General features: G+C 33.8%; 2 protein-coding genes across 2 annotated transcripts in view; one reads left to right on the top strand and one right to left on the bottom strand.

Annotated features, from left to right (window-relative positions):
- LOC117342078 (beta-1,3-galactosyltransferase brn-like) overlaps nt 1–12,253 on the bottom strand; it is a 91,746-nt gene extending 79,493 nt beyond the window's left edge. Inside the window, exon 1 of the mRNA XM_033904055.1 lies at nt 12,235–12,253. The gene's annotated coding sequence lies outside the window, so the exon portion shown is untranslated. The remainder of the gene's footprint in view (nt 1–12,234) is intronic.
- Nucleotides 12,254–14,978: 2,725 nt separating this feature from the next.
- LOC117341681 (E3 ubiquitin-protein ligase MSL2-like) lies at nt 14,979–16,669 on the top strand. The gene has a single exon (XM_033903543.1). The coding sequence runs from the start codon at nt 15,273–15,275 to the stop codon at nt 16,440–16,442; it is 1,170 nt and encodes a 389-aa protein (XP_033759434.1). The 5' UTR covers nt 14,979–15,272; the 3' UTR covers nt 16,443–16,669.
- Nucleotides 16,670–17,695: the final 1,026 nt, after the last annotated feature.

The following is a 17,695-nucleotide window of genomic DNA, read 5'->3' as shown; positions in this document are numbered from 1 at the left end:
AACATTTTCTGTCTTCAAGATACCCATTTCACCGAGGATAAGGAAAGTATTTATAGAAGCGAATGGGGTTCTGAATGTTTTTTTAATTCATACAAATCAAACGCAAGAGGGGTTGCTATTCTTTTCAATAATAATTTTGAGTACAAGGTGTATCAGAGAGAAAAGAGATAATTCTGGAAATTTTTTAGCTATTGATATCATTATTGAAGGCTCTAGAATAACACTTATTAATATTTACGGACCGAATCATGACAGTCCAGAATTCTATAACTGTATTACTGATACTATTGATGAGTTTGATAACTCCAAAGTTGTGATATGTGGTGACTTTAATCTGGTTTTGAATCTTGCTATAGATTATGACAGTTATAAAAATATAAATAACCCTAAAGCTCGGGAAAGGTTATTAGAAATCATTGAAAACTATAGTCTTGTTGACATATTCCGTGAACATCATGAGCACACAAAACGTTATACATGGAGAAAAAGTAACCCACTAAAACAAGCCAGGTTAGATTTCTTTCTTGTTTCAGAAGAAATGTTACCTAGTGTAGAAAATTCTTTAATAGATTCCGGTTATAGGTCAGACCACTCATTTCCGAAAATTGATATAAAATTTAACACTTTTAAGAAGGGAAAGGGTTTATGGAAAATGAATAATTATCTTTTACATAATTTAGACTATCTAAACGTGAAGTGAAAACCAAATACTGTTTGCCTGTTTACAATTTAAATTCTATCTCTGCAGTATCAGATTTTGATTTGCAATTTTCAATTGATGATCAATTATTTCTAGATGTACTACTAATGGAAATCAGGGGAAAGACAATTTCTTTTTCTTGTCATTTGAAAAAACAGCAAAATATTAGGGAGGAAAATTTGAAACAGACTATCCAAGAACTAGAAGAAGAAGGGACTGAATTAGATGAATTGCTAGGAAAAAAGAAAGAACTAGAAGAAATTCGACTGCAGAAAATGAGGGGTAGCATTATTAGATCAAGAGCCAAATGGGTGGAAGAAGGTGAGAAACCAACCAGATATTTTTTGAGTTTAGAAAACAGGAATTATACATCAAAAATTATACCCAAAATTCAAAAAGAGAATAACGAAATAATAACAGATCAGTTTGAGATTTTAGATGAAATTAAGAAATTTTATGAACACTTATATGATGCTCAAGATTGTATAAGTGATATTGATATAAATGATTTTGTACATAATTGTAATGTTCCTAAATTATCTAATGAAGAGTCAGAGAAATTAGAGGGTCTCATTACTTTAGAAGAAGCAGGGAAAACATTGAGTAAAATGAAAAATAACAAGAGCCCGGGGTCAGATGGCTTTACATCTGAATTTTTTAAGTGTTTCTGGAAGCAATTAGGTATTTTTATTGTTCGATCTTTAAATTTTGGTTATCAAAAAGGGGAACTTTCCATTACTCAAAGGCAGGGAATCATTACATGTATACCAAAAGGGGAAAAACCTAGAAATTTTCTAAAAAATTGGCGACCTATTTCTCTCTTAAATATTGTTTATAAGATTGCTTCAGGTGTTATAGCTAATAGAGTTAAGTCTGTATTGGGTAAGCTTATTAGTAATGATCAATCAGGATTTTTGGCCGGGCGTTATATTGGAGAAAACACTAGATTAATTTATGACATTATGCAGTTTGCAGAGGTAAATGATGTTCCAGGTATGCTTCTTATGGTTGATTTTCAAAAAGCTTTTGATTCAGTCTCATGGGAATATATTGACAAAACTCTTAAATTTTTTGGTTTTGGGGAGGGTATTAGGCAATGGGTTCAAACTTTTCATGCTCGGGTTTCCTCAACTATTAATCAGGGTGGTAATTTATCAGATTTTTTTAATATTAAACGCGGTTGTAGACAAGGGGACCCAATTGCACCATATATCTTCATACTTTGCGTAGAAATACTAGCGATTAGAATAAAAAATAACAAAAAGATATTAGGTATAAGCGTTGATAACATTCCGATACTTCTATCTCAGTATGCAGACGATACATCTCTTATTCTTGATGGATCTGAGAGCTCCTTGCTAGAATCTATTAAAGAATTAAACGATTTTGCACAAATATCTGGGCTCATGATCAATACACATAAAACACAAGTAATCTGGATTGGGAGTAAAAAATATAGTAATGAAACATATCTGCCTGATCTAAACCTACAATGGGGGAGGGAGAAATTTACACTGTTAGGAATAGATTATAGTGTCAACCTACATGAAATACCTAGACTTAATTTTGATAAAAAACTTATTAAACTAAAATCCATAATTAAAATTTGGAATAGAAGGATATTGACCCCTATAGGTAAAATACACATTATTAAATCCCTCCTTATTTCTCTATTTAACCATTTGTTTATTTCACTCCCAAACCCCAGTACGGCCTTTTTGAAACAACTCAATACCATTATTTTTAATTTCTTATGGAATGGTAAAGCTGATAAGGTGAAGAGAAAAGTAATAACTAAGGAGTATTCAGAGGGTGGGTTAAAAATGATAAACATCTATGCCTTTGTTGATTCCCTTAAACTAGGATGGTTAAAAAGATTACTCCATAATACATGTATAAGAAAATGGCAGGTTTTATTCAACAATCTGTTTAACTGGAACTATTGCATAAATTTTGGGATTGATTATTTACGGTTATGTCAAAAACAATGTAAAAATGAATTCTGGGCCGATGTTTTCAAAGCTTGGGAAAGATTATTGACATCAGAAACTAATACGAAACATCAACAACTCTCTTTTCTAAAAAGTCCACTATGGCATAATCCACATATTAGTATTGGTGGACACTCTGTTTTCTATAAAGACTGGTTTAGTAAGGGTGTCCAAGTAGTTAATGATGTGTTAAAAGATTCGAATACTCTTTCTTTTCATACATTCAATGAATTTACTCAGAAATATAATATACGAACAAACTTTCTTAAATATCAGGGTGTTATTAATTCTATCCGTAAAAACTTCCATTTACAGGAGATCATAGATAAAGACCTGATATTACCATATATTCCACATAATATATATTTATTTCTCAAATCACAACAGGACAATAAAATTATATATAAAAGTCTTTCAAAAAATACAGAAATTGCTACAGGAAAAAAAAAGTGGAATGAAGTGTTTGATTTTACAGATTCAACATGGGCAAATATCTTTTCCATACCTTTTAAAGTAACAAATAACTCAAAACTTCAGTGGTTTCAATTTAGAATCTTGCACAATATGTTAACTCTAAATTCAGTTCTTTTTAAAGCAAACATTGTTACAAGTCCGTTGTGTACTTTTTGTAAATTTTACCCTGAAACAATAATTCATATTTTTTGGGAATGTGAAAAAGCTCAGTTCTTTTTGCAAAGTTTTGAATCACTTCTCGATGCACTAGTTATCCCGTTCACTTACAATAAAGAATCATTTATTTTTGGATTTTTGTCACCTGGAAAGTATAACAGTATTGATAATGAAATTACCATGGTTATTAAGCATTACATATATAAAACTAGATGTTCCAGTAGCTCTTTAAATGTACATGCATTAATAAATGTAATTAAGGACCACCACAATCTGAAAAAATATATAGCAACATCAAAGGGAGTTTGTTTTCTTGAAAATTTTAATCTGGATTGGAATAAATGGAAAAACATATTATCTATTTAAGACCTCAAAAAGCTTAAAAAGTGCTTATTTTCTGTTTTATCGATATATATGTTTAGTTCTATTGATTTATGTGGGGTTTTTTGGGGGGTTTCCCCCCCCCCCCCCCCCCCCCTTTTTTTTTTGACCCTGACAGTCTGTCCCAGGACTCTTCATTTTTAAAATAAGTATTATGATATGTCAAATTATAGCATTTTAAATACTCTGTCATTTATTGTTACTAGGCCATAGTCTTATTTAGTATATATCTTATATCCAGCTTTCACACTCAATTCAATTTCATTACATTATAAGTCCCGCCTCTCTCTCTCTCTCTCTCTCTCTCTCTCTCTCTCTCATAAAAAAGCAACATATGAATGAGATGAAGATCGATGTATTTGGATGATGATGATGATGATGTGTTTGGATGAAATATGATGATGATGCATGTGTTTTGATGATGATGATGATAATGCAGGGATCACTTTGGGCAGAGATTTGGGGATTTTTACCCATGTTTTTCAGAAAAATCTCATTAAAAATTCAAAATTGTACCTCTTTATACAGACAAATCTCATAGGAATTTTGCTAATCTCATAAAATCTCCCATAGGTTTTAAGAGCCAGAGTTATCCCTGTAATGCTTGTATTTGGATGAAATACGATGATGATGTGTTTGGACAATGATGATGATTATGATGAAGTGTTTGGATAATGATGATGATGATGATGATGTGTCCGGATGAAAGATGATGATGATGATGATGTATTCGGATAATGATGATGTTGTGTTTTTTGGATGATGATGATGTATTTGGATATTGATGATGATGTGTTTTTTGGATAATGATGATGTGTCCGGATGACATGATGATGATGATGATGATGATGATGTGTTTGCTGGATGATGATGATGATAATGTTGTATTTGGATAATGATGATGATGTGTTTTTTGGATAATGATGATGTGTCCGGATGACATGATGATGATGATGATGATGTGTTTGCTGGATGATGATGATGATAATGTTGTATTTGGATAATGATGATGATGTGTCCGGATGACATGATGATGATGATGATGATGTGTTTGCTGGATGATGATGATGATAATGTTGTATTTGGATAATGATGATGATGTGTTTTTTGGATAATGATGATGTGTCCGGATGACATGATGATGATGATGTGTTTGCTGGATGATGATGATGATGATGATGTGCCCGGATGACATGATAATGATGATGATGATGTGTCCGGATGACATGATGATGATGTGTTTGCTGGATGATGATGATGATGATGAACGGAAGGGAATTTGAATGAATTATTTTATTATGTACATCATATGTTGTTGATGAAAATGCTTTAAAAATAAAAAAAAAAAAAAAAAATGATTAAAAAAGCATCAAATAAACTAGCCATATTGAGACGTTTCAGATTTAGAATAGATAGGAATTCACTTCAAACCTTGTACTTCTCCTTTATCAGGCCCATACTAGAATATGGGGATATCGTCTGGGATAATCTTACTATTCAACAGTCACAATCTCTAGAAAATATTCAACTGGAAGCTGCAATAATTATAACAGGTGGGACCAAACTTACAAGCCATGCTAAATTATATGAAGAAACTGGGTGGGACACTCTACAATATCGCCATAAAGTGAAGAAAATTGTTCAGGTACACAAAATGATTTTTGACCTCACTCCCCCATACCTTTCTAATTTACTCCCTCAACGCAGAATGGACGTTCATCAATATAACACACGCGATGATGATAACTTAAATAATGTATTCTGTAAAACGAACTTCTATAAAAAATCTTTTCTCCCTTCTTCTATTGACCTGTGGAACTCGCTACCCCCAGATATTAAAAATAGTCCCTTCTTTAGTAACCTGAAAAAATACCTACACAGACACTCACCGACAGTCCCTCCTTATTATAGTTATGGGAAACGTTCTGATCAGGTTCATCATGCTAGATTGAGGATGAATTGCAGCTTTCTAAATGCCCATCTATTTAGTCGTAATCTTATCGACAGCCCTGTATGTTCATGTAGACAAGCGCATGAAACCACTGAACACTTTCTATTGTCTTGTCCAAACTATACCATTGTAAGAAACGAATGTTTTGTAGATCTACCAATAGACTACACTTTTGATATGCTCCTATACGGAGATCCAAATCTATCGATGGTGTCATCCTGTTTCTCCCAAAACTGAAAAATATATATCCTGTTTCTCCCAAAAACTTGTGTAAACAATATAGGGGGAGTGTTGTTTTAACAGTTAAGTTAACTGCTACCTGTACAGGTAAATCAACGTTCCTGTTACCTGTACAGGTAAATTAAGGTGTCTATTACTGAATTTATCAGTTGACAAATAAATAAAATAAAAGATTTATCCATATATTCACAGATGGTTTGAATTTAAAAATAAAACGTGTAATTTAATAAGAAATAAATAGATAAAAATAAAAAGTTATTTATGTATACATGTTTATTTATGATAAATTTATAATAGTGATTATAATTGACTTCTTTTAGATTTATCCATATATTCATAGATGGTTTGGATTTTAAAATAAACTTGGAATTTAATAAGAAATAAATAAATGAAAAATTATGTATGTAATTTATAATAAATTTATTGAAGTGATTATAAATGACTTCTTTTAGATTTATCCATATATTCATAATGTCTAGGCCTACTACGTGAGTGTGATTGCAGAATAGGCATTCTTGACTTCGTTTGCTTTTCCTGTGTACTGTAATATACGGCGCATGGTACTCTCACGTTCAAAATAATAAATAATTTATGATTATAAATCATCGTTCATCGACGAAACTCTTCAAATAATCGTAAATTAGACGAAACTCTTCAACGAGCCGAAGCGTTTTCCGGACAAAATGCATGCGGAGATGACTCCAAAAAGTGCACCCGACGACAGACGATTATATACAAATGTAATCGCATGCCCTTTCAACCCCGTATGTAAATGAATAATCTGGACAGGCTGAGGGAGCAGTTTGAAAATGGCGTTCTGAGCGAGGAATTCGGCGATGTTTTCACGGATTATTGTGTTTTGGATGTAACAATTCGTATTGAGTGACACGGTAGGTTAAAGATGAATGTTTCCTATTGACGGCGGCATATAGTGTGCACCGTGTCAGTTTGAATAAATGTGTTTTTTAGTCGATTGAAGTGAGATGGGGTGCCGTTTCGCTCGTGACGGAGTTTCCGGCCTTCTGTTTTACACGGTACACATACCACTGATATAATTTTTTTTTTAATTTTCATTTTCTATGCAAGCGACTGTGACTTTGAAGAGGTAAACATAATAAATAGGTGTAAATATTTTCAAGGAATAATTGAAAAAAATCACTTACACATTATATAATACATGTGTTAACAAATTTAAAACAATGCAAACCTTACCTTTAATTGGTTTATAAAGAGAAGGAATACATTCCTTTGTTATAGGTTATTACATTTCCAACCAATTCCAGTAGTAAAATATCCCTTCAACGCACAATAGTAAACACACGTGCATATCTGACATGTAATATTACGTGCGAGTATATGACATTCGTAACACCTCGCTCAGGCTTCAGAAAAGACGCAATCGGAACCCCTCGTCATTTTCTCCGAAACTAGACTCGGACCAAAGTAGTAACCATTTTGGACTACTTTCAATCACATGACACAAAAAATGGCGGCGCCCATGTTTCATTAAACGGCGAGATTCAGCGATCATCATAAATCGACATGATGTGAAAAAGGTAGTTAATGGGATGTCAAAAGTTTTCCACATCACGATTGTAGTATTTCGTTACATTTCTCATGTTTCGATCATTAGGAAGTCGCTGATTTACCTCCAAGTAAATATTTGTCTAACAGTCTCAAATGGTAATGTTTTGTTTTGTCAGCGAGTGTTCGAGTGTCAAGTAGGGTATTTCTGTTACTCAATACATATTAGTTCTCTAATTTTCTTAAATGATTTAGACAGATCTCACCCTTGATTCTTTTATCTTTTAAGATATATATATATATATATATTTTTGTCATGACAGGTCTGATATAATATATATGTGCATCAATATATACAATGTATACATTTGTATATGCAAAGATATCTATAAACAACATCATTCCTGCCATCTCATTATGACAGCCACATTTTTATCAATTGCAAGATTTGCAGAACATCATGATCACTTTCAAATATGATATTTTTGTAGATATATTTATATATATATGTAAAAACATTGAAATTTAAGACTCGATCATAATTTGGAGCTATACCTGAATGTTATACATGTAATTACGATATTTTAAGTACAATTGTATTTCTTATTGATATACATCCAAATTATCACTAGCATATAAACTATAAAGACTTCTACAATATCTGAATTACATGTTTGCAGGAATGTTTATGTTATAAATGCATATAAATTATAATATGAAATCTAGACAAAAGTAAAATACAGAAAACTTGTAAACACGGCCGAGATAAGTTTTCATGAAAGATGTGTTCTCCTTTCTCTAACTTGAAAATCATAAAAAAAGAAGTGACAGCAGATATAGGTCTAGTCTGATTCATATTACACCAGACCCAGAATATCTGTACTGTTCCTCCACAGCTGGATTATAGTCTGATTTATATTACACCAGACACAGAATATCTGTACTGTTCTCCCACAGCTGGATTATGCACTCATACATTATATACAGGGTAATGATCATACCTGCACTTTGATAAAGTCTATTTTTTTTTCAATATAAACAAATCTTTGCCAATATTATATATACTTATGTATATACTATTATATTATTTTCATCAGCATTATACAGAACACAACCATGTGTCATCCACAAAGGTAAATGAACCAGGATGTTTTCTTTAGGAAAGTGGTTAACATGGATTTTTTTTTTCAAAAAAGCAAATAAAATTCCTATTAGAACATTATTTCAAATAATACAAAACCCGTTAAAGAATGGTGAAATAAAATATGTTTATGTTTATTAGGTATAAAGATACATAGTTAACCCTGAAGCATATCAATTTGGTATGATTCTATTAATATATTATGATAGAGGATAAAGTTTACTAATGATAAAATCATTATCCGGTTCTCCAACTTTTCTTCTATCATGTATGTCTCCACATATATGTCTCCAGAAATGTGTTTTTTCTTATCTTGTTGTGTTTCTTTTTGTTTAAAGTTCAGGGATTTGATTTTTCTATATGATTACATCCATATACACTGTACATACCAGAAAAAATAATGATGTGATGGAAAATTGCCTCCTAGGCCGGTGAAGGAAAGCTTGGAATAGCCCTTTATGAAAACCTGAACACTGACAAGTCAGCTTTTGTTGCTTCATGCTACAGCTAAAACAAAATGTGTACCAGTGTAAAAAAAACACCAGCTAAAAGTGACTTGACATTTTAACAGTGACATTGACTGTTGACACAGTGATAATTATCTCTGGTCAGCTGAACCAAGACTGAATTTTGTTAAAAAAATAAACTTAAATCATTCATTAAAACCTGGAGTAGAAGGTCATTAACTGTTGTTGACAGATATCATATGTAATTAAATCACTGATGATATCACAGTTCAATCACCTTTTTATTTCACTCCACAATCCAAGCGAAATATATTCTGAAGAAGTTGAATTCTAGTCTTATTTACTTTTTAATTAAAATGAAATTGAATTAGAAGATTGTTTCAATCTACACTTACTGTACTTAAAGATTTCTGTTAATTATTCACCTATAAATAGGATTGATAATGAAATTATCATTATTATTGAGCAGTATCTATACCGAATGAGGTGTTTTCACAACTCAATACCTATAAACTCTTTAATCAACACAAAAAAGGACATTTATTATAAAGTTCAACAATCTATTGCTTCTGGTAGGAGTGACTGTTAAGGAAAAGTTTGAAGTACAATGGAGTAAATGGTAAAAAAAGTTACAGTAGTTAATTCATAAGTTGGGTATTTGGTTTGAATTGCCAAGTATGATTAAACTATTACTATTACAACTATTATTGATATCATTTTTACACTTCACAAGAAGCACCCTTTTGTACTTACTCCCAGCCCTTGACAAAGCCAAACATACTAGTATTTATTTGTCTTTTTTTCCACTATCTATCCTAACTTCTTCTCTCTTTCACACTTTCCTGTCCATCTTGACAATAAAGTGAAATATTTATCATAATTAATAAATTAGGAATACCATTTTGATATAAAATAGGCAATTCATTATTGATGATGAGGGTGAGGATGTAACAATCGGGTATCTAACAGTATATATCAGGATAGTACATTCACATGATGATGATGATGATGATGAGATTGTTGGTTGTACATTTGAGAGTGAGATGATACATTATAATTTGACAACAGTTGTGTTGATATATCTTGTACATGAAAATGAAAAAAAAAGAATAAATTACACTTGTATATACATGTACAAGTAATAAATCTCTGGTCAGCTGATGTCTTATTCAATTAAAAACTTTGCTTGATAAATTAAATGGCATGTCACTTTCATCCATTAGAATACATGTACTGCAAGTGCATTTGTTCCTAAGTTGAACTTAGGTTGGTTTGTTTGCTAGTTTCATCACCACACATATGGTTCAGTCATGCAGGATCATTTTGAGGCTGGGTCTCCTTGTAGTAGTGGGTGACTACCTCACTGAATAACACACAGGAGACCCTGAACATATGCTTGGATAGATGTCAATTGATGTCTCATAATCAATTAAAGTGTCATATTCCAGAAAACTGTGAGAACAATCACACTGGTAACCCCAAACTTTTCAATTTCCTCGTGCCAGTGTTAATTTTTAAACATAATTGAGGATTTAAATGTTGCACGAGTGAATGAAGTGCATGTGTGGTATTATTAGTAAGTGAACGTGAGGAAATTAAGTGCAAGGTATTAATGTTAAAGGAAAGGAATTTATTTTTATCCATCTTTTCGTGTTCCACCAGAGTTATCGCCCCTCACTACACCCAAGCATATTGACTAATGAGTGAAAAGTACAAATTAGATCCAAGCTATTATTGTTGAATCTCTTAGATAACCTCACAATCTTCAAAGTAAATGGTTCAACTGACCAATCACAACAGTTGTTAATTGCCAACAGATTTCATATCAAGCTCTACAGAAACATACAAGTGCCATGAACAAATCAAACATAAAAACTGCCAGGAAAAAACTGAGAATTGACAATACACCATAGAAATTGTAATTAACTCAATTTCAATTTTTTTATTGACCGTAGGCCTTGTGGCCCATAAGTACATAATACAAATACACAATACATGAAAATGACAATGAAACAGCAATGCAATACATTGTGGAGAACGGGTTACATATGTAAAGATCGAATCTTATTTGCTTTGAATATGAATTTACCCAGGTTACATAATTCTTTGGTATTATTGACACTTAATAACTGTATTAATTTAAACATTGATGGCTTTTGCCAGTAGTACTTTTCAGAAAGAATATACCATTACATGATAAAACACCACTGAAATTATACACAAGTGCATGGGTTCGGGAAAATTTCTGTAATATTATTTTTAAAACATCCACTTCACTAAAAGGTATTTTTTTTATAAAGTTATATACGTATATAGGTTTCAGAATCAAAGTTGCTACCTGTGAATTAATGTAAAATTTAAAATCATATATAAAATGCATTTCAAATACGGTATTTGATGACTCAATGATGTAATGTCTAATGTTTAAGATTTTATTTTATTCTTATGATAATCATACTCATGACACTTATTTTTTTGACTCAAGCATCTACCCGAATTAAATCAGTCTAGCTATTATTAATGTGTATTCTGGGTGAGTTAACTAACATTTATGACATTTGGCAGACAATAGGACTTTTTTGGGATAATTTTGTTGATATAAGGAATGCATCGCTGTCGGTAAAAAAATAATGGATCTAATAAAAACAATAACCTGGCTGTAGATGTTACATGTACCGGTACACACACAGTAGTTCTGTAATCTTTACAAATACGGTTGGATCATAAATATAACACAAAACTAAAATGAAAAACATGTCAATAACATTTATATAACGCTAACTCTTCACATATACAGTGAAATACTTAAAAACCGCATGGAATAGACTGGGTGCAGCCATGTTGTTTACCCTATCGACAGCTATATAGTTCGCGGTAATTTGGTCATCGTCCGGCGAATCACATGGACCATCATTTTCATGTGTATTCATACACTTACCTCCGAGCCTACGTTCGCAGACGGAGGCGAAGTGTTCCGATTGAGAAAAGACGTTCACGGAGGCGAGGTGTTCCGATTGAAATCAACATGTCCACGTGAAATTGCAAACACGTCTACACCATTCTTGAGCGTAGAAGTGTTTGCAATAACTACACCATATAGTGATGTCTTTTGTGTATATCCATTGAATATTTAGCGTTACGGGTCCCGTGTACTTATTAAATTGTTGATATCGATACAGTATAAATGAGTTTAAAAACATCAAACTTACCGCGAGCTGCCACCTTCGTCCGCCATTATCTGGGGTACTGGTCACGTGTTCCCCCCCCCCCCCCCCCCCCCCCCCCCCCCCACTGAATGTGTGTAATGCAAATTGCTGTATTATAGTTGTTTTGTCTTTTATTTTATTTTGTGCATACTTTGGGATGTTAGCTGATAGGTAATGACCATCTTCACACCACTGTCACGTTCTCAGGTGAGTGCATTCTTTATTTTCAGAAGAGGGTCGTCGGGTCACGGATGTTTACGATACTCAGTGTATGTAGTTGCACGTCATGCGTTCAATGTTAGAATGGGAACCGGTTGTTGATTGATTGATTGATTGATGGGGCTTAACGTCCTTGTTCCGGTTATAACCGAGCCTATGACACTTAGGGGAAAGGGGTGGGTCGGGGCACTAAATAGGGAGCAATTTCGCATTTGCTCATCGCCAAATGATCTAATATGAGAGGGACAGACGATTATCTCTATGAAAAAAAAATAAATAAAAAATTTTGGACTGTCACTGAATTGCCTTAATGCCCTACATTATCCTAATCTAGACCCTATATGAACCTATACTCTGTGGCGGCTAGCAATTAGCCTACTCTTGTTCGAATACCAGCAGAGGATCTTTAACGTACACGGCGTGACTCACCGGACCCCGGATTAACGTCCCTTCCGTGGGAACCGGTTTGACGGGTATCGCGCTTAAATTATAGGCACTGGTGCCCAATCTCGTATCGTCTGCCACGTACTTCCTTGGAAACGGTGACTGGAAGATATCAATTTATCACATTGAACATCTCCAAACTATTTCAAACATGATATGTTTTTTTTTAATATTTCATCTCAACTCTTACGTGTTCCCATGGAGGTGGGTCCCAGGTTTTTCTTATTTGTTCCCTTGCCTAGTGAATGTTTCCGATGGTGTATTTTGAGACAACCTGAAATAAATTTGTAGTCGTGAAGAGGGTTATCTCTAATCCAACTGATTGGCTCGTTTGGTCAAAAAGGTAATAAGATAATTGGAATTGGAATCTCCCACTTTTTTGAGAACAAAGAACTCACGTGTATCTGAAGTTCTGACTATAGTAGAAATCTTTATGGCATAAAGACAAGGTGAGTCAAGGTCTGTATTTTATATTTACATGTATATGAATACGTAACCAATGCCTGTCAGGCTTTATCTATCAGTGAGATGTTTGTCTATGTGACCTGTTACCCGGTGGTTATGATCTGGAGTCAAGTAAGTACTAATGACGTGACTACTTATTACATTTACCTGTTCAATACAAGAAATAAATTATCAACTTGATAAAGAATTATATATACCATCAATGCTTGTTGCTTTCTTTCCGTCCTGTCGAAGTTCAGTTTTTTTATCTGTCCGGATCCAAATGAATAAAAGCGAAGGAAAGATATGGTTTTTTTTTTTTTTTTTTTTTAATTTGTTGCATCTTTGCAAAATACTTTGGTATTAAATCAAACATACACTCATGGTCAGGAAACAGAATGCCGTTTTTTTTAATGTAAAACTTATACATTTATAATTATTACATGTAACATCTGGAAAAAAAAAAAAAAAATGATATCGCATTCAAAGTGATTCCGTCTTGTTGTCAAGTATATATAATGCCATTGGAATATAAAGTCGAATATGACGGAACCGATTCCTACGCTTTTCCACGCATAGACATATTTTTCTTCTATTTTCTCGTTTTATATATGAATAGAAAGTTGGTTACCCATTTTCATATATATATACTTTAACATTTATATTTCACACTTAAGACAAGATATGAAGATATGTTTCACTCCTTCTTAACAAAATATCGATATTTTATGATTACATGCAGCTTAATGTATAGCATGGCAATGTTATAAATATATGTTGTATAATGAAGTTATTACTATTTGTGCCAATGACTTGCATGAAATCTAAACTCAATATTTTGGCTGCATCCTTTGTTGATGTCACAATCAATCGTCAATGATATCAAGTGTAATTGAACGTTAGGTTGTTTTCATAGTTCATTATCAATAATAGCTGCGCGTGCACGAGTTTCTCATAATTTGCAGTTCAATTTTAATAGGCCTACAGTGACAAAACAAACAAACAAACAAACTCATATGTGTCAAAAAAAATAATGAGTGAGTGTGCGAGAATGTGTGTGTACCTTTTACATCTATAGATAAACTATGGCAATTAGGCCAAGTTGTCATTTATGCACCGAGCAACGTTGATCCAGGGATAACCCAAATTATATAAGATATCTTTTATAATTATATAAGATGTCTTATAAACTTTAAATAAGATATCTTATATATCTCACAAACATATAAGATATCTCATAAACATATACATGTATATCTTATATAATATATAATTGTCAACTAGTAATAACGACAGTACAGACAAGGTAATTGTCATATTTTCGAGGCAATATGCCCATTTATCAAGACAAATATTTATGCGAATTATAAACGATCGCATATGCCTAAACATAAAACCTGGAACAGTTACACAGATATTGTGGGTATATCGTTATGTTGTAAAAACGATCCCATCGGCCGATAATTAATTCGCCGAGGGCCTATTATAATTAATTAGAAAACATCTTAGGTGGTGTACAGATGGTAAAAGTAAACTCATAAATAAATAGATAATATAATATAGGCCCTACATGTAACTACACTGTATAAAGGTTAACATCCCGATATAGTTTGGTAAAATACTGGATCAACATTGCTCCGCGAATAAATGACAACTTGGCTTGCCATAATAAACGATCATACGATTAGAATTAAAGAGTGTTTATCAACTTTCTTCATTTCATTACATCAACCTAACGTCACGAATCGTCCGAAATGTAATTTCAATTTTTGCGCCTCAAGTTGTTTCCCCTGTAGATAAACAGCACAAACTGATGACGTCACAAAATATGTACACACACATGGCGCACCTGGAAGTTCACTTACTGTGTATTCGATAGAAAAATATCCGGTAAGATAGGTATACGGTTATATTGACCGTAATCACCTGGTGAGATGAATGCACTAAACATTTATCTAACGACATGCCGCTATGTCATGCAGGCTGATTTGGCCGATCGCGAGACTTGGAGCGATTTGTATCGATATTTACCGTTTCTCCGCCAGGCCTTGTCGTGTTGTGTATGTCGGAACCTGATCGTGAGACCAATGGGACCTATACAGAATGTCTGTCAACACTTTGTCTGCTTCGCATGTAAAGGTGGCAAAATGAAGCTGAAACCTCAGTGTAGTTGGTGTAAACATCATGACGAATTTCAAGAGAATACTCAGCTTCGAATAGCAGTGATTTGTTTTAAGAAGCTCTGTGAATACATAGCCGACTCACCCATTGGCACTGATCTGCTCGTTCAGACACCTAACGGGGAAACAAACAGTCTCAGCACTATAATACAGGACGCTTTGGACTTTGAGGACGATTTTAAACTGTCCTCATCATTACCATTGCCACCAGGTTTTGACTTGAATAACAAACATAAATATTCACCCAGACAGACGTCAAAATCGAAATCACCTCCAAAATGTGTCAAACGTTCAGAAAAGAGTCACAAATCATCTTCTGAGAAAAAAGACTCGTCTGATTTAACATGTAGCAGCATTAAAGACAAATCAATGTTATGTGAAATTCCAAAGAGTTTAATAGAACCCGAAGTGCAGTGCTGTAGTACACTAGTAGAAAATGACTTGGAACCACAATTGAATTCTTCATCACAGAGTGATGAATCCATCGAGGTTGATGTAACTGATACAGATACCAGTATTGATTCTAAATCTGAAAATCCACTTAAGCGAAAGCGTGACAGCGATCATGGCAACAGATCTGTTTTGTATGAAAGCACTATCCTCACCTCTGGAACACCAGGATCAAGGACGGATAACTCTCAGCTGCCAGAGCCTAACACAAACATACTTACTCTAGGTACAGGCAGTGAGCAAAAGGATTTGAAAACATGTAAATGTGGCCGAGGTGGAACAAACAGTCGTCTCACCTGTCTCGGTCAGCGTTGTCCCTGCTATATCAACAAGCTACCCTGTATAGGCTGCAAATGTAAGGGATGCCGCAACCCTCGCATGATCGAACATGACAGACTTAAAATGGTCAAAACAGACAATTCTTCACAGATGGATTCTATTGTTAACAGTGAAAATTTGTTTGTTGATGTTTAGAATTTTATATTGTATTCATACGTATTTAATAATGTCGCCATTTTGTAAAATCATACATGCATAGTGCTCTTATTTTTAGCCCACCATCATCAGATGGCGGGCTATTCAAATCGCCTCGCGTCCCTTGTCCGTTCGTTCCTCCGTCCATAAACAATTCTTGTTATCGCTATTTCTGAGAAAGTACTGAAGGGATCTTTCTCAAATTTCATCTGAATGTTCCCCTTGGTCCATAGTTTTGCATATTTTATCTTGGGACCAATCGGAAAACAAAATGGCCAACAGGCAGCCATCTTGGATTTTGACAATTGAAGTTTGTTATCGCTATTTCTCAGAAAGTACTGATGGGATCTTTCTCAAATTTCATATGTAGGTTCCTCTTGGTCTGTAGTTATGCATATTACATTTTGGGACCGATCAGAAAACAACATGGCCGACAGGCAGCCATCTTGGATTTTGACAATTGAAGTTTGTTATCGCTATATCTCGCAAAGTACTGATGGGATCTTTCTCAAATTTCATATGTATGTTTCCCTTGGTCTATAGTTATGCATATTGCATCTTGGGACCAATCGGAAAACAACACGGCCAACAGGCAGCCATCTTGGATTTTGACTATTGAAGTTTGTTATCGCTATTTTTCAGAAAGTAATGAAGGGATCTTTCTTAAATTTAACATGTAGATTATCCCTGGTCCGTAGTTATGCATATTGCATTTTAGGACCAATTGGAAAACAACATGGCCGACAGGCAGCCATCTTGGATTTTGACAGTTGAAGTTTGCTATCGCTATATCTCAGAAAGTACTGATGGGATCTTTCTCAAATTTCATATGCAGGTTATCCTTGGTCTGCAGTTATGCATATTGCATTTTAGGACCAATCGGAAAACAACATGGCCGGCAGGCAGCCATCTTGGATTTTGACAATTAAAGATTGTTATCGCTATTTCTCAGAAAGTACTGATGGGATCTTTCTCAAATTTCATATATAGGTTCCCCTTGGTCCATAGTTATGCATATTTCATCTTGGGACTGATCGGAAAACAACATGGCCGACAGGCAGCCATCTTGGATGTTGACAATTGAAGTTTGTTATCGCTATTTCTCAGAAAGTACTGAAGGGATCTTTCTTAAATTTAACATGTAGATTATCCCTGGTCCGTAGTTATGCATATTGCATTTTAGGACCAATTGGAAAACAACATGGCCGACAGGCAGCCATCTTGGATTTTGACAGTTGAAGTTTGCTATCGCT

The sequence above is a fragment of the Pecten maximus genome, chromosome 14 (genome assembly GCF_902652985.1).
Source record: "Pecten maximus chromosome 14, xPecMax1.1, whole genome shotgun sequence".
In the NCBI taxonomy this organism is placed as follows: domain Eukaryota; kingdom Metazoa; phylum Mollusca; class Bivalvia; order Pectinida; family Pectinidae; genus Pecten; species Pecten maximus.
Note: the sequence above shows the minus strand (reverse complement) of the source record. Positions and strands in the feature narration are given on the sequence as shown.

Excerpts from the sequence above, each read along its gene's own strand:
- LOC117341681 (XM_033903543.1), top strand. The coding sequence starts at position 15,273 with ATGAATGCACTAAACATTTATCTAACGACATGCCGCTATGTCATGCAG.